General features: G+C 42.0%; 1 protein-coding gene across 1 annotated transcript in view; it reads right to left on the bottom strand.

Annotated features, from left to right (window-relative positions):
* The window catches only part of LOC133535178 (contactin-3-like), a 262937-nt gene that overhangs the window by 67612 nt on the left and 172549 nt on the right, over positions 1-22776 (bottom strand). Inside the window, exons 12-13 of the mRNA XM_061874750.1 lie at positions 10394-10521; positions 7921-8096 (exon numbers count right to left, since the gene is read on the bottom strand). Of these exons, the coding sequence (XP_061730734.1) occupies positions 7921-8096; positions 10394-10521 (304 nt within the window). The remainder of the gene's footprint in view (positions 1-7920; positions 8097-10393; positions 10522-22776) is intronic.

Here is a 22776-nt window from a genome sequence, read left to right as displayed (position 1 = left end):
CGAAGCCAAACATGACCCAAACCTCTACCCTCCCTACCGACGCTCAACGCCAGCTATGCAGCCCATCTCTTTCTGGAACCTCTGGTCTCGCCAGGCGAACTACGGTTTTGGGAGAGTGCCAGCAACTGTCTCTGGTGCAAACAAACGTGCCATAGCCAACAAAGCGACCAAGCAAGATAAAACTATGTTCGGTGTGTGCGAATGAGCAGGAATCAGTCCATGGGAACCAAAGTGTCCGATACGGACTCATTCAGCCAGGATTTTGCTAAGCCTGTCCAGAGAGCGAACACTCCCTCTGTCGACCGAAGCCAAACATGACCCAAACCTCTACCCTCCCTATCGACGCTCAACGCCAGCTATGCAGCCCATCTCTTTCTGGAACCTCTGGTCTCGCCAGGCGAACTCCGTTCTTGGGAGAGTGCCAGCAACTGTCTCTGGTGCAAACAAACGTGCCATAGCCAACAAAGCGACCAAGCAAGATAAAACTATGTTCGGTGTGTGCGAATGAGCAGAAATCAGTCCATGGGAACCAAAGTGTCCGATACGGACTCATTCAGCCAGGATTTTGCTAAGCCTGTCCAGAGAGCGAACACTCCCTCTGTCAACCGAAGCCAAACATGACCCAAACCTCTACCCTCCCTATCGACGCTCAACGCCAGCTACGCAGCCCATCTCTTTCTGGAACCTCTGGTCTCGCCAGGCGAACTCCGGTTTTGGGAGAGTGCCAGCAACTGTCTCTGGTGCAAACAAACGTGCCATAGCCAACAAAGCGACCAAGCAAGATAAAACTATGTTCGGTGTGTGCGAATGAGCAGGAATCAGTCCATGGGAACCAAAGTGTCCGATACGGACTCATTCAGCCAGGATTTTGCTAAGCCTGTCCAGAGAGCGAACACTCCCTATGTCAACCGAAGCCAAACATGACCCAAACCTCTACCCTCCCTATCGACCCTCAACGCCAGCTATGCAGCCCATCTCTTTCTGGAACCTCTGGTCTCGCCAGGCGAACTCCGGTTTTGGGAGAGTGCCAGCAACTGTCTCTGGTGCAAACAAACGTGCCATAGCCAACAAAGCGACCAAGCAAGATAAAACTATGTTCGGTGTGTGCGAATGAGCAGGAATCAGTCCATGGGAACCAAAGTGTCCGATACGGACTCATTCAGCCAGGATTTTGCTAAGCCTGTCCAGAGAGCGAACACTCCCTATGTCAACCGAAGCCAAACATGACCCAAACCTCTACCCTCCCTACCGACGCTCAACGCCAGCTATGCAGCCTGTCTCTTTCTGGAACCTCTGGTCTTGCCAGGCGAACTCCGGTTTTAGGAGAGCGCCAGCAACTGTCTCTGGTGCAAACACCTGTCACCTGGGGGTGAGATTGTTGTGGGACTGCAATACCCACATCAGATGTCATCACCCCCAGCAGAACTCTATCAGAAATGCAGAGTTTACTCTTCAGGAACTCAACCCATGCATCCCTCCGTCTGTGAGACTTGAAACTGGTCCTACACGGCCTTCTCCTGCTTTGTCTGACGGTTCCACAGACCAGCTCTGAGAGCAGAGCTCCTACGTCTTGGCAGGAGGCAACCGAGACTGATTTGCTCTAATTATGTAAATTAACTGACCAGACGCTGTTGAGCAGGAGTCTGGTCATTTCCTCCAGACAAGGAGCAATGTAAAATTGTGAAAAGTATATCTCGCTATGGTCAATTCCATGGTAGTACTCAATTCCCTTGGCATTTACGAGGATGTGATCCGAGACTTAGACAAACTTTATTGATCCACAAGGGATATTGTTAAATGATAAATGGGTTGTACGTGTATAGCGCTTTTCTACCTTCAAGGTACTCAAAGCGCTATGACACTACTTCCACATTCACCCATTCACACACACATTCACACACTGATGGAGGGAGCTGCCATGCAAGGCGCTAACCAGCAGCCATCAGGAGCAAGGGTGAAGTGTCTTGCTCAGGACATTCCAACGATAAAGTCAAAGAAATCACAAAGGTGAGTTTTGTTGATGTTGTTGACTTATGTGCTAATCAGACATATTTGGTCGCGGCATGACTGCCAGCTAATCGATGCTAACATGCTATTTAGGCTAGCTGTATGTACATTTGAAACTATATGTACATCCAGCGTTTCTTTCCACCCACATTTAATGCGAAACAAACACTTACCAATCGACGGATTTAAGTTGATCCAGCGTCACAAGATGCGAAACCTCCGATCGTTGGGCTGCACATTTTACCGGCGATGCTAACGCAGACATAGCTGAGTAGCGTCAATAGCTATTTGCTCAATAGCTTCAGTTTCTTCTTCAATTTCGTTTTCGCTATCTGCCTCCATACTCCAACCATCTGTTTCAATACATGCGTAATCTGTTGAATCGCTTAAACCGCTGAAATCTGAGTCTGAATCCGAGCTAACGTCGCTATATCTTGCTGTGGCAACCGCCACGTTGTTTGTATTGGCATCGCTATGTGACGTCACAGGAAAATGGAGAGTGTCTTCGCAGATAGCGAAAATAAGGCATTTTAAAGCTTTTTTTAGGGATATTCCGGGACGGGTAAAATTTTGAAAAAAAATTCAAAAAAATAAAATAAGCCACTGGGAACTGATTTTTATAGGTTTTAACCCTTTTGAAATTGTGATAGCTCAGTTTCTAAGGATGAAAAGGTTAATGCAAGTATTAAGTAGACTAAAAATGTACCATAGTAGCAATATAGAATATAACATATATGTAATATTTACATATTATATATACAGTGAATGACATTGTGGAGGTTGCCCTCCAACGGGTTCTTCGGACCACCAAGCATCTCTCCTCCCGGTTTGCTGCTTATACAGAGCGACAGGACAGAACAGTAAAAAGAACAGTAAGCAGCTATGTTTTATTAATATACCGTAGCTGCGTGTGTCAAACATGAGTCATTAGAGGGTAGAGGGCGCTAGCGATCCTTCTCGCATCTACTCAACTGCAGAAGAAGTGACAACAAGCAGCGATCATTTATTTGTTTCCTCTCACTTGCACTTTTAACATGGAGGATTACATATCTAAAATAAAACAGTTTTCTAAACTGGACTTTCAATCGAAGCAGGAGGTAATAAAGGAAGATCTCCATCGAGACAGAGAGACTTTTAAAACTGAAAAAAGATAAGGAAGACTTCTATAAACAAGTTATCGATGCTTTTGATCAGAAGGAGATGTGCATGGACTTCATTTATAAGTAAAGGTAAGACCACAATAACGTTTTTTATGATGGTATCCTTACATCACACTCAAATTTATAAGTGCAGGCCTAAATTTACCGCATGCCTTTGGTAAGCGCCGGAGTGAGAAGAGGTTTTGAATTAATTAGCGCCCCGGCGGCAATTCAAGGAAATACAGTATTTAAATTGAGAGTGCGTCACCATTCTTTGTTAGGAATTCTTCTTCTCCAGCCGTGAGTTTTTGATATACTCCAGTATTCCGTTTTATTTTGCACCTGTCAGTTTTAGTTTCTTTTTTTGCATAGCCTTCCCCATGCTTCGGTGCCTCTCCAGCGGCACTCATCTTTGTTTGTTTTGAGCATCATTGAATACTTTTAAAAACTTTTAAAAGGGTGGAGTGCCATCTCCGGGTTGGGGAGGAGACCCTGCCCCAAGTGGAGGAGTTCAAGTACCTAGGAGTCTTGTTCACGAGTGGGGGAAGAGTGGATCGTGAGATCGACAGGCGGATCGGTGCGGCGTCTTCAGTAATGCGGACGTTGTATCGATCCGTTGTGGTGAAGAAGGAGCTGAGCCGGAAGGCAAAGCTCTCAATTTACCGGTCGATCTACGTTCCCATCCTCACCTATGGTCATGAGCTTTGGGTCATGACCGAAAGGATAAGATCACGGGTGCAAGCGGCCGAAATGAGTTTCCTCTCCCTTAGAGATAGGGTGAGAAGCTCTGCCATCCGGGAGGAACTCAAAGTAAAGCCGCTGCTCCTCCACATCGAGAGGAGCCAGATGAGGTGGTTCGGGCATCTGGTCAGGATGCCACCCGAACGCCTCCCTAGGGAGGTGTTTAGGGCACGTCCAGCTGGTAGGAGGCCACGGGGAAGACCCAGGACACGTTGGGAAGACTATGTCTCCCGGCTGGCCTGGGAATGCCTCGGGATCCCCCGGGAAGAGCTAGACGAAGTGGCTGGAGATAGGGAAGTCTGGGCTTCCCTGCTTAGGCTGCTGCCCCCGCGACCCGACCTCGGATAAGCGGAAGATGATGGATGGATGGATGAATACTTTTACCTGCATGTTGCCTCCTCGATCTTCTGCATATTGGGAACACGCCAATAAGCGCCGTAATGCGACCCGAGCGTCGCACTTTAGTGTTTCCTTCTTCGTTTCATTCATTTTTAGTAATTTTTTTGTGGAATTTTTGAATCTCCACAGTAACCACGTCATTTCTCCATTGTTGGATATAGAACGTAAAGTCAGGTCATCCTAAATATGCTAAACTACACACCATAGAAATGTATGGTAACCGCTAAGCAAAAACTTTTGAACTTAACGGTAAACATGGTAGGACGGACTGATACAAATACCAAATATAGCATATACTGTAAAAGGGGGCGTTGCCTGCGGGCCTGCAGCAAACTGGGGTGTGCCGGGACAGGCCTCGACATCAGCGACAGGTGCGTAGAAGGCCCACCTGGGCCTTGATATCTAATCACCTGTTGCTCTGTTATAAGCAGCAGCCAGTAGGAGAGACGGGGTTGGGGCTGGAGCCAGAGCGCGAGCGAGAACGAAAGACAAAAATACACTTGCTGCACACCAAGTGAGAGACTTTTCGAAAAATAAAACAATATTGTAACCTTGATACAGGCTCTCATTTCTGGTGGTTGGTGGTTTGAAGAACCCCCTGAGGGGCCAGCCCCACACTAACCAATAATAAATAAATAACTTCTTACCACTACGCAAGTTTTTGAACAGGTGCGGTAGGAAACGGATGGATGGAATAAAAATGCATGAGAATGTTTTATATTTTGAACGTTATTTTTAACAGAGTGATTACAAGTGGAATCATTCATTACATATCGTGTTAAGCAATGTCAGCTCAGATTTATCCGAGAGCCAGATGCAGTCATCAAAAGAGCCACATCTGGCTCGCGAGCCGTAGGTTCCCTACCCCTGACCTAGAAACTCCGCTGTCAGCGCCGCCAGACACTCCCCGCGCTCGCTGGAGGCAATCGGTAATCAACACACCTGGTTTTATTGAAGTGAATTATATTTATATAGCGCTTTTTTCTAGTGACTCAGAGCGCTTTACATAGTGAAACCCAATATCTAAGTTACATTCAAACCAGTGTGGGTGGCACTGGGAGCAGGTGGGTAAAGTGTCTTGCCCAAGGACACAACGGCAGTGACAAGGATGCCGGAAGCGGGAATTGAGCTTGCAACCCTCAAGTTGCTGGCACGGCCGCTCTACCGACTGAGCTAAAGAACGACAGGATAAAGAGACTCGTCGCTGACCTCTCTTCGTCGGAACGTAGCTCTGTTCGCAGTAAACGTCGCGTCTCTGACTTCGCTCCCGATCTCGCTCGTTTGCTTGTTCCCTCGTGCCTTTTTCGTGGTCCCATTTTTGTCTCTTGTTTTCCCCGCAGTCACTCTGTGTTTCAGCTTTCGCTGTGGACTTCCGTTGTTGCCTTTCCCTTCTGGACCTTGTTTGCCCCCTCCGATCCTCGACCCCTGTTTGGGACTTCCAGACTTCTCTCTCCTGCCTAGGACCCCGCTCGGGCCTCGCACCTCTTGGCTTCTTCCCCTCGGACTTGGACGCCGTACATCCAACACGCACTTCAACAAACCTTACGGTATTTACAAACGGTTAGTTTCCACACATAGTTTTCCATTCAAACACATGGTAGCATACACACCCCATACAATCATCAAGCACAAAGTTATGAGTCAGAATTTGCTATACCGAAGTTTCAATTTACCACTATTGGATTAGGGTCAGTACAGATTACACATTTTCGAATTTACAAAGCCCGTTTCCAAATGAGTTGGGAAATTGTGTTAGATGTAAATACAAACGGAATAAAACGATTTGCAAATCATTTTCAACCCATATTCAGTTGAATATGCTACAAAGACAACATATTTGATGTTCAAACTGATAAACATTTTTTTTTTTTGCAAATAATCATTAACTTTAGAATTTGATGCCAGCAACACGTGACAAAAAAGTTGGGAAAGGTGGCAACAAATACTGATAAAGTTGAGGAATGCTCATCAAACACTTGTTTGGAATATCCCACAGGTGTGCAGGCTAATTGGGAACAGGTGGGTGCCATGATTGGGTATAAAAACAGCTTCCCGAAAAATGTTCAGTCTTTCACGAGAAAGGATGGGGCGAGGTACACCCCTTTGTCCACAACTGTGTGAGCAAATAGTCAAACAGTTTAAGAACAACGTTTCTCAAAGTGCAATTGCAAGAAATTTAGGGATTTCAACATCTACGCTCCATAATATCATCAAAAGGTTCAGAGAATCTGGAAAAATCACTCCGCGAAAGCGGCATGGCCGGAAACCAACATTGAATGACGGTGACCTTCGATCCCTCAGAGGACACTGTATCAAAAACCGACATATATCTCTAAAGGATATCACCACATTGGCTCAGGAATACTTCAGAAAACCGCTGTCACTAAATACAGTTTGTCGCTACATCTGTAAGTGCAAGTTAAAGCTCTACTATGCAATGTGAAAGCCATTGATCAACAACATCCAGAAACGCCACCGGCTTTTCTGGGCCCGAGATCATCTAAGATGGACTGATGCAAAGTGGAAAAGTGTTCTGTGGTCTGAAGAGTCCACATTTCAAAATGTTTTTGGAAATATTTTACATCGTTTCATCCGGACCAAAGGGGAAGCGAACCATCCTGACAGTTATCCACACAAAGTTCAAAAGTCAGCATCTGTGATGGTATGGGGGTGCATTAGTGCCCAAGACCTGGGTAAGTAACACATCTGTGAAGGCATCATTAATGCTGAAAGGTACATACAGGTTTTGGAAATTTTTTTGTAAGGGGCGCTGGAAGCCGGCAGACCCGTCAGCGATCCTGTTCTTTCTCCCTGTAATGTTTGTTTGATATTGAATGGGATTGTGCTGAAAATTATAATTTTCCTGAAGGAACTCTCCTGACGGAATAAATAAAGTACTATCTAATCCATCTAATCTAATATGCTGCCATCTAACGCCGTCTTTTTCATGAACGCCCCTGCTTATATCAGCAAGAAAATATTCGTGTTTTCATGGCCCATCATGAGGCTGCATTAGTGCCCAAGACCTGGGTAAGTTACACATCTGTGAAGGCACCATTAATGCTGAAAGGTACATACAGGTTTTGGAACAACATTTGCTGCCATCTAAGCGCCGTCTTTTTCATGAACGCCCCTGCTTATATCAGCAAGACAATATTCATGTTTTCATGGCCCATCATGAGGCTGCATTAGTGCCCAAGACCTGGGTAAGTTACACATCTGTGAAGGCACCATTAATCCTGAAAGGTACATACAGGTTTTGGAACAACATATGCTGCCATCTAAGCGTCGTCTTTTTCATGAACGCCCCTGCTTATATCAGCAAGACAATATTCATGTTTTCATGGCCCATCATGAGGCTGCATTAGTGCCCAAGACCTGGGTAAGTTACACATCTGTGAAGGCACCATTAATGCTGAAAGGTACATACAGGTTTTGGAACAACATATGCTGCAATCTAAGCGTCGTCTTTTTCATGAACGCCCCTGCTTATATCAGAAAGACAATATTCATGTTTTCATGGCCCATCATGAGGCTGCTGAAAATAACCCATGCACACTACACTGCATGTCCCAATTAATCTCCGAATAGCCTGACAGTATCCAAGTTTAATGCTTACTGTAGGATGACTCACCCCACCCACTCTCTCAAAATGATCGGCGTCTTGCTGGAAGTCGATGAGCTGGCCATTAAATGCCCACGAGAAAGAGACATCCAGAGCAGGATCGGAAGCAATCTGGCAGGGCAAGACGATGCTCTCGCCAACAATGATCTCCATGTTTGTGGGCCTCACGGTGATTTTGGTTGGCTCTGAGCAAGGAAACAGACATCATCGGAATCTGACTGCAGTTCATTAATATTGCACTTTCAATGCACCATGTATTGCGTTCACTTAGATCAGGGGTGTCAAACTCAAATACAGAGCGGGCCAGAACAAATTAACCCTTTAATAGGGACCCAAACAAGTTTTGCATTGACTATTGACCAAGCAAGGCTTATATAACTTTATAGTGACATACAAAATCCAGTTTCAAATAATAATAATTAAAAAATATCAATGGCATATCAAATAAAATAAAAACACAGATTTAATGCTTTTTTTTTAGTTAAGGCAGGGTTTGGTGGTATATTGTAGCGTCCTGGAAGAGTTAGTGATGCAAAGGGTTCTGGGTATTTGTCCGGTTGTGTTTATATTGTGTTACGGTGCGGATGTTCTCCCGAAATGTGTTTGTCATTCTTGTTTGCTGTGGGTTCACAGTGTGGCGCATATTTGTAACAGTGTCACCACAACAGTGCCAGTCACCCTCTGCATAGCGTTATCGGTAGCCAGAGGAGCCTGTTCAGTTCTAGACTGCTTCATCCCAAGTGCAGGACTAATAGACTAAAAAACTCCTTTGTCCCACATGCCATTAGACTGTACAACTCCTCGCTGGGGCGGGGGGGGGGGTACTAGGATGACAGGGGGATGCAAAACAATAACAGTGCAATACGTTTTCATAACATGGTCACTACTGTCTACTTTGTCTTGTTATGTTCTTATTTTACTGTTATATTTGTATTCCCATCCATCCATCCATCTTCTTCCGTTTATCCGAGGTCGGGTCGCGGGGGCAGCAGCCTAAGCAGGGAAGCCCAGACTTCCCTCTCCCCAGCCACTTCGTCTAGCTCTTCCCGGGGGATCCCGAGGCGTTCCCAGGCCAGCCGGGAGACATAGTCTTCCCAACGTGTCCTGGGTCTTCCTACCGGTTGGACGTGCCCTAAACACCTCCCTCGGGAGGCGTTCGGGTGGCATCCTGACCAGATGCCCGAACCACCTCATCTGGCTCCTCTCGATGTGGAGGAGCAGCGGCTTTACTTTGAGTTCCTCCCGGATGGCAGAGCTTCTCACCCTATCTCTAAGGGAGAGGAAACTCATTTCGGCCGCTTGTACCCGTGATCTTATCCTTTCGGTCATGACCCAAAGCTCATGACCATAGGTGAGGATGGGAACGTAGATCGACCGGTAAATTGAGAGCTTTGCCTTCCGGCTCAGCTCCTTCTTCACCACAACGGATCGGTACAACGTCCGCATTACTGAAGACGCCGCACCGATCCGCCTGTCGATCTCACGATCCACTCTTCCCTCACTCGTGAACAAGACTCCTAGGTACTTGAACTCCTCCACTTGGGGCAGGGTCTCCTCCCCAACCCGGAGATGGTACTCCACCCTTTTCCGGGAGAGAACCATGGACTCGGATTTGTATTCCCATTGTTGCATTTTAGTTTTTTATTCTTATTGTAATATTTCTCTATTTTATTTCCATTTAAACCCTCATTATTTACTTTTTACTTTTATTTAAATTGATCTCAACACCATACACTGCTGCTGGAATTTTAATTTTCCTGAAGGAACTCTCCTGAAGGAATCAATAAAGCACTATCTATCCATCTATCCATCTATCTATCTATCTATCTATCTATCTATCTATCCATCTATCTATCTATCTATCTATCTATCTATCTATCTATCTATCTATCTATCTATCTATCTATCAGTGTTAACCGTGTTCATACGGCCACCCTCAGTGTGACCTGTATGGCTGTTGACCAAGTATGCATTGCATACACTTGTCTGTGTGTATGAGCCGCATATATTATGTGAGTGGGCTGGCATGCTGTTTTTATGGAAGAAAAGCGGACATGGCAACATGTAGAGGAAGCCAAAATCAGTGCTTTTACGGCCCGCCCCTCAATATTATTGTCCGGGTGGAAATCGGGAGGGTCACTGAACTTCGGGAGTCTCCCGGGAAAATTAAGAGGGTTGACGAGTATGAGTATTAGCAGTGAATGCGGTGTTGCAGCGGTGGGCCAGCTCTAATGTTAATTTGATATTGCCTCAAGAGTTTGACACCCATGACTTAGATGAATACGATCTTAAATTCCAAGCCTGTTATCATCGTTAAGTACTGTAAATCAAAAAAAAAAAAAGACCGGAAAGAAGAATCAGAGCATTAAAGTGCACCTATCATAGACATAGGAAGTGCAGTGCTGTAATTCAAAGCTTGACAGGTGAAGCGTTAACAACCCAGGGTCAGCCCGGGGCAATGGGTTGTTTCAGGAACACTCACCAGTGACAAGCAGCCTCCCAGTGGTGCTTGCCGAGCCAAACTGGTTCTTCGCGATGCACGTGTAGCTGGCCGCATCCCCTCTGGTTACATTGGTGATCTTGAGTGTTCCATTAGGAAGCAAAGCAATTCTGCGGATATCAGAACAGTCGGTCATCGTCTTTGAGCTTTGCGTTTATTATTGTTAGTTTTGTGTGTAAATATCAATGGATTCCAACAAAGGTATAAGCCTATCATCAATTAAGCAAAATAATTCTGCGGATATCAGAACAGTCAGTCATTGTCTTTGAGCTTTGCGTTTATTATTGTTAGTTTTGTGTGTAAATATCAATGGATTCTAACAAAGGTATACGCCTATCATTTAAGCAAAGCAATTCTGCGGATAACAGAACAGTCAGTCATCGTCTTTGAGCTTTCCGTTTATTATTGTTACTTTTTTGTGTAAATATTAATGGATTCTAACAAAGGTATAAGGCTATCATTTAAGCAAAAAAATTCTACGGATATCAGAACAGTCAGTCATCGTCTTTGAGCTTTCCGTTTATTATTGTTACTTTTGTGTGTAAATATCAATGGATTCTAACAAAGGTATACGCCTATCATTTAAGCAAAGCAATTCTGCGGATAACAGAACAGTCAGTCATCGTCTTTGAGCTTTCCGTTTATTATTGTTACTTTTTTGTGTAAATATTAATGGATTCTAACAAAGGTATAAGGCTATCATTTAAGCAAAAAAATTCTACGGATATCAGAACAGTCAGTCATCGTCTTTGAGCTTTCCGTTTATTATTGTTACTTTTGTGTGTAAATATCAATGGATTCTAACAAAGGTATACGCTTATCATTTTAGCAAAGCAATTCTGCGGATATCAGAACAGTCAGTCATCGTCTTTGAGCTTTCCGTTTATTATTGTTACTTTTTTGTGTAAATATTAATGGATTCTAACAAAGGTATGCGCCTATCATTTAGGAAAGCAATTCTGCGGATATCAGAACAGTCAGTCATCGTCTTTGAGCTTTGCGTTTATTATTGTTAGTTTTGTGTGTAAATATCAATGGATTCTAACAAAGGTATACGCTTATCATTTAAACAAAGCAATTCTGCGGATATCAGAACAGTCACTAATCGTCTTTGAGCTTTGTGTTTATTATTGTTACTTTTGTGTGTAAATATCAATGGATTCTAACAAAGTTATACGCCTATCATTTAAGCAAAACAATTCTGCGGATAACAGAACAGTCAGTCATCGTCTTTAAGCTTTGCGTTTATTATTGTTAGTTTTGTGTGTAAATATCAATGGATTCTAACAAAGGTATGCGCCTATCATTTAAGCAAAGCAATTCTGCGGATATCAGAACAGTCAGTCATCGTCTTTTTAGCTTTGTGTTTTTTATTGTTACTTTTGTGTGTAAATATCAATGGATTCTAACAAAGGTATGCGCCTATCATTTAAGCAAAGCAATTCTGCAGATATCGGAACAGTCAGTCATTGTCTTTGAGCTTTGCGTTTATTATTGTTACTTTTGTGTGTAAATATCAATGGATTCCAACAAAGGTATGCGCCTATCATTTAGGAAAGCAATTTTGCGGATATCAGAACAGTCAGTCATCGTCTTTGAGCTTTGCGTTTATTATTGTTACTTTTGTGTGTAAATATCAATGGATTCTAACAAAGGTATGAGGCTATCATTTGAGCAAAATAATTCTGCGGATAACAGAAAAGTCATCGTCTTTGAGCTGTGTTTATTATTGTTACTTTTGTGTGTAAATATCAATGGATTCTAACAAAGGTATACGCCTATCATTTAAGCAAAGCAATTCTGCGGATAACAGAACAGTCAGTCATCGTCTTTGAGCTTTGCGTTTATTATTGTTACTTTTGTGTGTAAATATCAATTGATCATAACATTTTTTAACGCCTATCATTTAAGCAAAACAATTATGCGGATATCAGAACAGTCAGTAATCGTCTTTGAGCTTTGTGTTTATTATTGTTACGTTTGTGTGTAAATATCAATGGATTCCTACAAAGGTATGAGCCTATAATTTAATTTACGAGTTGCAGTTGCGTACAGATATGTACTACTTCTGATAGGCTACTCTATTTAGCTCGACAAAAGAAAATACAAGAAACCTCTCATTCTACTGCACTATTTTCTCTTTTAGAATGACAGTCTAATATTACTGTGTACTATTGAGTGTACTATTAATAGATTTTGACTACACTTACTTTGAACATACATTAAGCCGCTGATCTCATACAGACAGTGATCAAAATCGAAACCAATCACTAACACTCTAGCACTCAATCTTCACTGTACCTCAAAAGCTCAAAAATAATGTGTTTCTAAGAACAGATACCTTGAAAGTACAGAGACGAGAAGAATTACTGTTTGGTACAAACAAACATATAAGCATTTCATGAATCACACTTTCCGTTAGACAAAGACTGACTCATACGTGAATTGTAGTAACTGGAACTACGAGATATTGTTGAACGAATGTAGTTAGCATTAGTAAATAAAGTGATTGGTCGTGTTTAGGTGGCTGTATGTCTTCTTGTCCACAGATGGGGTGTTGAAAAATCACTACACATGGTTGATAAAACTTTAGTACAAGTAGTTGTATTATAAGTGTAATTTTCAAAATGTACAATCCCAGGCACAGCTACCAGTTCTTCTTTAGTACCTTGACTACAATTCCGACATTTGTGTCCATGGTATGGTACGTGCGGTTCGTTTTAAATCAAACTAAATACCGGAATAGTAATCCTCTGATCATACTTGCCAACCCTCACGGATTTTCCGGGAGACTCTCGAAATTCAGCGCCTCTCCCGAAAACCTCCCGGGACAAATTTTCTCCCGAAAATCTACCAAAATTCAGGCAGAGCTGGAGGCCACGCCCCTCCAGCTCCATGCGGACCTGAGTGACGTATATAAAGAGCGTGTCTGCCCAATGACGTTATAACTGTAGAATGAGTTCTTGGTTTCTTATGTGGGTTTATTGTTCGGCAGTTTAATTAACGTCCTCCCTGCGCGGTAAAACAACACACAACAACAGCAGTCCGTGTTCGTCTACCGTAAAGCAGTTTGTCTGCCTTAAATGTTGTGACACTCTTAAACAGGACAATACCGCCATCTACTGTACATGCATATGGTTGGAAAAAAAAGGCTGGACAATTCAACCCTTAACTCAACAATGAGTAGATGAGTGTTATGTGTGTGTAAATGTGTAAATAAATGAACACTGAAATTCAAGTATGTCTTTTATTTATATATATATAGCTAGAATTAACTGAAAGGCAAGTATTTCATATATATATATATATATATATATATGAAATACTTGACTTGGTGAATCTAGCGGTAAGGTAAATATACTCCTCCCCTCTTAACCACACCCCCAACCACACCCCGCCCCGCCCACAACCACGCCCCCCACCCCCTGAAATCGTAGGTCTCAAGGTTGGCAAGTATGCCTCTGATCCACTGGTGATGTTTTCCATCTTATGTAGGAAAGTAGGGGAGGCGAATCGGTATCACTAAATCTCTGAGGGGGACAGGTTGGGCATCGGGAAATATGTGACCCCATGCGTAATGTGTGCCTACCAACCTACGTTAACCCCAAGGTTCATCGCTGCTCCAAGCTTTAATTATTATCATTATTATTATTATTACGACACTATCTTTTTTTTTGTTGTTATAGTTTTTGTTGTTGTTAACAAACTCCCTGAAACAAATGATTTAAATGATAGCATTGGCCAAGGTTTGCTTTTTTGTTGTTGTTGTGAAAAGCATGAATCTATAGCATCTCCGCTTGGGACGGTTTCCTGTGGACGGGACTCTTGCTGCAGTCTTGGATTCGCTTTGAGCTGAACTCTCACTGCTGTGTTGGAGCCACTATGGATTGAACTTTCACAGTATCATGTTAGACCCGCTCGACATCCATTGCTTTCGGTCCCCTAGAGGGGGGACGGGGGTTGCCCACATTTGAGGTCCTCTCCAAGGTTTCTCATAGTCATCATTGTCACTGGCGTCCCACTGGATGTGAGTTTTCCTTGCCCTTATGTGGGTTCTTCTGAGGATGTCATAGTTGTAGTGGTTTGTACAGTCCTTTGAGATATTTGTGATTTAGGGCTATATAAATAAATATTGATTGATTGATTGACGATTTGAGAAATCAGGTATCAAGGGTGTGTAGAGGGTGATAGAGGGTGAGGTTGCCAGGCTGACTGCCTGGCAACTACAGGCTTAAATAGTGCAGGTATTATTGACAGGTGCGTGAGTCCCAACAAATGAGCCAGGTGAAACTAATGGTTGTCATAGAAACTAAAACAAACCAGGGTGCGCAAAAACAGGAACTAATGGAGTCAAAAACAAAACAGAACATAACTAAACAGAACATGATCACAAAGACATGACAGATAAATAAACATTGATTGATTGAGTCATGGTCAAAAGTTTACACACACTTGTAAAGAACATAATGTCATGGCTGTCTTGAGTTTCCAATTATTTCTACAACCTTTGTTTTTTTGTGATAGAGTGATTGGAGCGCATACTTGTTGGTCACAAAAAAAAACATTCATAAAGTTTGGTTCATTTATGAATTTATTATGGGTCTACTGAAAATGTGACCAAATCTGCTGGGTCAAAAGTATACATACAGCAATGTTAATATTTGCTTACATGTCCCTTGGCACGTTTCATTGTACTAAGGTGCTTTTGGTAGCCATCCGCAAGCTTCTGGCAAGCTTTTGGTTGAATTTTTGACTACTCATCTTGACAAAATTGGTGCAGTTCAGCTGAATGTGTTGGTTTTCTGACATGGACTTGTTTCTTCAGCATTGTCCACACGTTTAAGTCAGGACTTTGGGAAAGCCATTCTAAAACGTTAATTCTAGTCTGATTTAACCATTCCTTTACCACTTTTGACGTGCGTTTGGGGTCATTGTCCTGTTGGAACACCCAACTGCGCCCAAGACCCAACTTTCGGGCTGATGATTTTAGGTTGTCCTGAAGAATTTGGAGGTAATCTTCCTTTTTCATTATCACATTTACTCTCTGTAAAGCACCAGTTCTATTGGCAACAAAACAGGCCCAGAGCATAATACTACCACCACCATGCTTGACCGTAGGTGTGGTGTTCCTGGGATTAAAGCCCTCACCTTTTCTCTTGGGTATTATGGCCAAACCGCTCAATTTTTGTTTCATCTGCCATCACATGGACAAAGATAAGACCTTCTGTAGGAATGGTCTTATCCTATATTTTTAGACTCTATAATTTTCAAATGGGGTATTGTGTTTACTTTATTTACTGGCAAAAATATATGTTCCATAATAACATTGTGTCACACCGCGGTGAGGGATGTCTTGTTTGGGGGTTTTTTGTCTTGTGGTTTTAATTTGAAAAGTAACTCTCCTCTCGTTTCAGGTCACTTTACCTTCCTTCTGTGTCATCAGTCTGACGTCATCCCTCTTCTCTGATTGTTTCCAGCTGTTCCCTATTACCTTCATGTGTTTTATAAGCTCACCCCTTCCTTTGTTCTGTGCCAGATTGTCTCGTTTATTCGTGCTCTCTAGCGTCCATGTCTTTGTCCATGCCTTGCCTTGTCTTGTGCTCATGTCCCTTGATCCTGAACCCCTTTATGAGTATTTTGAGTTTTCCTTTCTTCCTCCTTAGCAGAGTGATTTTGATTATTTAGTTATTCAGCCACAGTGGTAAGTTTCAGTTAAAATTTTTTCATTCATTCCTCAACTTTTTGAGTGACTATTTTTGTTAAATACTTTAATAGATTAGGTAGTGTAGATATTTTCATAGATGTTGTTCTGGTCCTCCTGTTGGAGCGTTTTTTCTTAAATACTGTTAATAGCATATACGGCGTCTTTACTTTTGTGTTTTCCTCCGTTCGGAGTGATTTTCGGTTGTTCCTTCTTTTTCTGGAACCTTTTCGCAGAGTAGTTTATTTTTGTGATTATAGATAATGGTTTTTCTTGACTTGGGAGGTAAAAGGAAATTGTCAAAATAAAAGCCTGTCTAAAGTCCCAACTCTGCAGCTGAGTCCAATCCTTTTATCACATTGTAACGGCAATTAGAGCTGAGGTCAAAAAATTGCATCGAAACATCTTTACTTGTTTACATTATACAATTCCAGAAAGCTATTCTTAAAAAAAAAAAAAATGATAACGTCTCACACAATCTGCTTCAAATCAATTGGATGTTTGTAAGAAAATATTGATTCCAGAATAAGTTGCTTAAAAGTGTCTGCAGGAGATTTTTTTAATAATGTCCAGCATGGCCTTCCATTTATTTTATACTATTTTTTTTCAGCGTGGTCCCCACTGAGGTCCTTCTAAGAACCTAACCATTAATGCTGCCAGTTTTGTCAACTGTTTGGATTTATTGTAATTTAGACACAGTAGGAGGAATTTGCTATCCACGCAGTGAAAAAAAAATGTGCAACATCAAATTAGTACACTGGTCCAGTAACTTCTATATTTCCTATTTTCTTAAAAGCTGCGTCTGATGTTCATTTTTGGTGCGGATGCACAAATACTCGGGGTTAACTACCCAGTGGTGTGCCGTCAGGGCCAGCAAGGCCTTCTCCGCTGGCCTAACATAACCAGAAATCATGATCATAATTAAAGTTATAAAAGTTATTTTAATTTGCTTTCCCTAAATATTTAAAATTATTCATATTCTCTTCATGTCTCTTCCAGTGCTGTGGTGTTAGGTTAGAGCAGGGGTAGGGAACCTATGGCTCTAGAGCCAGATGTGGCCCTTTTGATGACTTCATCTGGCTCTCAGATAAATCATAGCAGGGCTGTCCAAAGTGCGGCCCGCGGGTCATTTTTTTAACGGCCCCACGGCGCATTTTAAGAATACAATAGAGAAAAAATTAAAAACATCAAAAGTGGTATAAAAGAGCAAACAGGTGAAATGTAACAAAAAATTATTGCAATGCTTACTCTTATGACACAAAGCTGCCATGCAGGCTGTTTCTTTCTTTAAAAAATAATAATGAATCAAAATCAGTGTCATTTTGAATTATTGACCTATTCAAGGCTTCGATTACATCACATTAAATATTCCACTTTGAGATATTTTGGGGGGAAAATGTTGCATATTTTGTGTTTTAAAGAAGGGCCTAAAACAAACAAACAAAATATAAACAACAATAAAACTTAAAATTGACGGATATATCCGAAGTTGATCGAGATTATTGTGCTAAAAGTAAACGGTCAATAAAATGTATAATTTATTTTTTAACACTTTAATAAGTAGGACACTTTTGGATCCCCAAATATTTAAGTGTGATTTGTTTTTAAGTGTCATTGCTCGAAAAATAATGAATCAAAATCCAAAATTAAGGCTCCAATTATTATATTTTATTTATTCATCGGTATAGCTCGATTGGTAGAGCGGCTGTGCCAGCAACTTGAGGGTTGCAGGTTCGATGCCCGCTTCCGCCATCCTAGTCACTGCCGTAGTGTCCTTGAGCAAGACACTTTTACCCACCTGCTCCCAGTGCCACCCACACTGGTTTAAATGTGAAAATGAGATATTGGGTTTCACTATGTAAAGCGCTTTGAGTCACTAGAGAAAAAGCGCTATATAAATATAATTCACTTCACTAATTCACATTAAATGCATATTACTCTGGCTCTGGAGGTTTAAGAGTTTTTCAAAATAAAAGCTTTATTAGAACCTCATCTCCGCATCTGAGTCCACTCCTTATTCCAAGCTGTCCGTCAGTAATAACAGTCCCCGAGAACCTGGACCAATTCAAACCGTTATGTTTGTTTTCATTGTTTAATTTGCATTGCCTCACATGATGAACACTACATATATTTCTTTATGACGTCGGATAACACTCTGGTAGCCCTCACTTTTTTGCGTTCGCTATCCCGACACCTTCCGGGCTATTATCCGCCGACCGCCGTGTTGCCGTAGGGAGGAAAAACGGAGCGACACACATTGCGGAATTAACATTATTTTCCGTGCGGCGGCCGAATACAAATATAATCCACAACCCCAAACATGTCTTTTTCAAAGCCTGCAGTGAAGAGAAAGACAATTCCAGGAAAAGTGGGAGATGCAATATTTCCTTGTTGAGCACAGGGGGCAACCCGATGTATCTTATTTGCACAGAGAAAGTTGCAGTGCACAAGGGATACAATTTAGCAAGGAATTTAGGGATTTTACCATCTACGGTCCGTAAAATCATCAAAAGGTTCAGAGAATCTGGCAAAATCACTGCACGTAAGCGATGATATTACGCACCTTTGACCCCTCAGGCGGTACTGCATCAAAAACCGACATCGGTGTGTAAAGGATATCACCACATAGGCTCAGAAACACTTCATAAAACCACTGTCAGTAAATAGAGTTGATCACTACATCTGTAAGTGCAAATTAAAACTCTACTATGCAAAGGGAAAGCCATTTATCAACAAAAGCAAGGAACGCCACCGGCTTCGCTGGGCCCGAGCTCATCTAAGATGGACTGATGCAAGAAGTGGAAAAGTGTTCTGTGGTCTGACGAGTCCACATTTCAAATTATATTTGGAAACTGTGGACGTGGTGTCCTCCAAAACAAAGAGGAAAATAACCATTCGGATTGTTATAGGCGCAAAGTTCAAAAGCCAGCATCTGTGATGGTATGGGGGTGTATTGGTGCCCAAGGCATGGGTAACTTACACATCTGTGAGGGCAACATTAATGCTGAAAGGTACATACAGGTTTTGGAGCAACATATGTTGTCATCCAAGCAACGTTATCATGGACGCCCCTGCTTATTTCAGCAAAAAAATGCCAAGCCACGTGTTACAACAGCGTGGCTTCGTAGTAAAAGAGTGCGGGTACTTTGCTGGCCCGCCTGCAGTCCAGACATGTCTCCCATCGAAAATCTGTGGCGCATAATGAAGCGTAAAATACGACAGCAAGACCCCAGACTGTTGAACAACTTAAGCTGTACATCAAGCAAGAATGGTAAAGAATTCCACTTTCCAAGCTTCAACAAATAGTTTCCTCAGTTCCCAAATGTTTATTGAGTGTTGTTAAAATAAAATGTGATGTAACACAGTGGTGAACATGCCCTTTCCCAACTACTTTGGCATGTATTGCAGGTGTCACGCCAAATTTCTTCCCCATACAAAAACCTCCCCTCCACCCCCCCATTATTAATACACACGTTTTTTTTTAACGCTATATTATAAAATAATAACGCCATATTATAAAATTACAGACGTTTTGTTAACGTTATTTTATAAGAAAATTAAAAAAAAAACAATTTACAAACACGAGCTATGGGATGACTTAAGAGGAAACGTGAGGAAACGTAACCCTGGAAGTAAATGCGTCATCCCATAGCTTGTGTTTGTAAATTGTTTTTTTAATTTTATTTTTACAATATAGCGTTAACAAAACGTCTGTCATTTTACAATATAGTGTAATATTTTTTATAATATAGCGTTAATAAAACGTCTGTATTAATCATGACTCCTGGAAGTAAATGGGGGGGGAAGGTTTTTGTTGGGGGGAAGAAATTTGGCGTGACACAGCCATGAAATTCTAAGTTAATTATTATTTACCCCAAAAAATAAAGTTTATGCGTTTGAACATCAATTATCTTGTCTTTGTAGCATATTCAACTGAATATGGGTTGAAAAGGATTCACAAATCATTGTATTCTGTTTATATTTACATCCAACATAATTTCCCAACTCATATGGAAACGGGGTTTGTATGCAAACATTGTTTTAAGAAATATTTTCTTGTGGCCCAGCCTCACCCAGACTCTACATCCAATGGTCCCCAGGTAAATTGAGTTTGAGACCCATGTTCCATGCAGATCAGCAGAGCCACACCCGGGACTGTTAGCGGATTAATGTAATGTTTGGCTGCTGTATTAGCGACCCCAAGATGCAGGAACCAGGAGAACGGAGAGCAGGTAGGATGAGTTTTAATTTACTCAAACAGAAAGTGAAGCAGTCGTGCATATAACAGTACCAAACATGAAGCAATCTTCGAGCACGGAGGAATGCTCGAGACAGGCATAAATAGAGACATGCTGATTGGCAGCAGGAGTGGACCGGCTGCCAATCAGCAGCAGGTGAGGGAAGAACCACAGTGCTCAGCGGGACAAGCAGGAAATGGAAACAAAAAAATTGTACGGATGGGAAGTCAATACACAACAAGGAAACCAACAGAAATGAAATGACAGAGAAGGAGAACAAAATTGTTGATTAGGTGGCAGATATATATTTGCAAGCCCATTTTCAAGAAGGATATTTAAAGAGAAACTACAGCTGTCCCGGCGATGAAACGGGGGAATGCCCTCCACTCCCATATGTCAGGCTGACAGTTTGGTTATGTTTTAGGTATTCCTCTGTGTTTGTTTTTATTTCCTGACAGCGCTTTTCTCCCTGAGCGCCGTTTTCCCTCAGCTGCCGCTGATTGGCACCTGGCCACACCTGGTGTTAATCAGCCGGAAGCTATTCAAACCTGCTTTGACCTCCAGTCAGTGCTGGAGTATTGTCGTTGTAGCCGTAAGCTGTACCCTGGTTCCTGATAGCAATTTACAGTTTGCTGTCTCCTAGCTCCTAGTCTCCTGGTTTCCTGTTAGCTGTAACCTGTTAGCTATTTCCAGGTTTTGTGTTTGCTGGTTCCGGTTCTCTCTTTCCAGTTTGCCTGTTCCTGGTTCGTGTTTAAATTTTTTTTATTTTGGACATTAAATTGTGTTTTCCTGCACCAAGCCTGCTGTCTCTGCATCTTGGTAGATATATATATATATATATATATATATATATATATATATATATATATATATATATATATATATATATATATATATATATATATATATATATATATATATATATATATATATATATATATATATATATATATATATATAGCCAAGTTAGGGCTTCACGGTGGCAGAGGGGTTAGTGCGTCTGCCTCACAATACGAAGTTCCTGCAGTCCTGGGTTCAAATCCAGGCTCGGGATCTTTCTGTGTGGAGTTTGCATGTTCTCCCCGTGAATGCGTGGGTTCCCTCCGGGTACTCCGGCTTCCTCCCACTTCCAAAGACATGCACCTGGGGATAGGTTGATTGGCAACACTAAATTGGCCCTAGTGTGTGAATGTTGTCTGTCTATCTGTGTTGGCCCTGTGATGAGGTGGCGACTTGTCCAGGGTGTACCCTGCCTTCCGCCCGATTGTAGCTGAGATAGGCGCCAGCGCCCCCCGCGACCCCAAAAGGGAATAAGCGGTAGAAAATGGATGGGATGGATAGCCAAGTTGTTTTAACCCAATGCGGTCCTGGAGTCAAAAAGTTTGGGGACTACTGGTGTTTAGCAATTTTCGAATGTTTTAATAGCGTCAAATAATCTGGCCTCTCGTCACCATCTCCAACACAGAAGCGTACAACCGAAGCACCGTCGCAGTGCAAGTCAGTTTGTTTTTTATCTTCCTTGGATGCTCTGCTCCTGTGGTCCTACTGTTTTTTTTGCAACAGGTTTTTTTCCCCCCACTAGTGCCTGTACACATTTTTTTTTTTGTACCTTGAAAGGTTACATATATACATATATATATATATATATATATATATATATATATAGTGTGCTAAATGTCGGTCATATTGGGAATCGTGCACGTTTTTTTTCTTCTGAAAAATATAGGTGCAGCTTTCAATGGAGCCCATAGAAAAAGCCTTAATGCTATTTTGACAAGATGTTTTTTTGTTCCTATTATTTTTCACTTATCCTTCCAACAGATGCGCGTGTCTGTGTTTGTCTAAATGTGTTTTTGAATCCTGGCACTCCGTTCTAATCAAAACAGAAGTGTTTGCGGCTGAAGATTAAATTTGTCCACCTCTGATTTGGATTTGCATGGATATTCCTCCTCCATCGCGGGAGAGAAATCATCAGCCGCGTGTGACAATCCTTTCAGTGACTCAAATTAGGTTTTTCTTTGTTTTTCGAGAAGACGCCAGACGGACGACCAAATAAATTAGAAGCCGCTTTGCAGGGATGAGTGATGCTTTCATTGTACTGATTGTCAGCATGGAGTTTGTTTCCTATTGCCACGCTGCTAAATATCTACAAAAAGGAGGCATTTATTTCTGTAACCACTGTCATCATATTCTGTAAAATCTACCCGCATGCCTTGATGAAGGGGAACACAATTACATGTCAAATTGCGGGTTCAAAGTCTTCGGTTTAACTATTTAATCCCCTTATTTGTGAGGACGGCATGTACAGTTGCGATCAAAAGGTGTAAATAACGAGTTTCCAATCATTTCTACAACCCTTATTTTTGTTGGACTGGAGTGATTGGAGCACATACGTGTTGGTCACAAAAAAACATTCATGAAGTTTG

The sequence above is a fragment of the Nerophis ophidion genome, linkage group LG16, assembly GCF_033978795.1.
Source record: "Nerophis ophidion isolate RoL-2023_Sa linkage group LG16, RoL_Noph_v1.0, whole genome shotgun sequence".
Taxonomy (NCBI): Eukaryota; Metazoa; Chordata; class Actinopteri; order Syngnathiformes; family Syngnathidae; genus Nerophis; species Nerophis ophidion.
The sequence above is the reverse complement of the archived record's forward strand: the minus strand, read 5'-3'. Positions and strand labels throughout refer to the sequence as shown.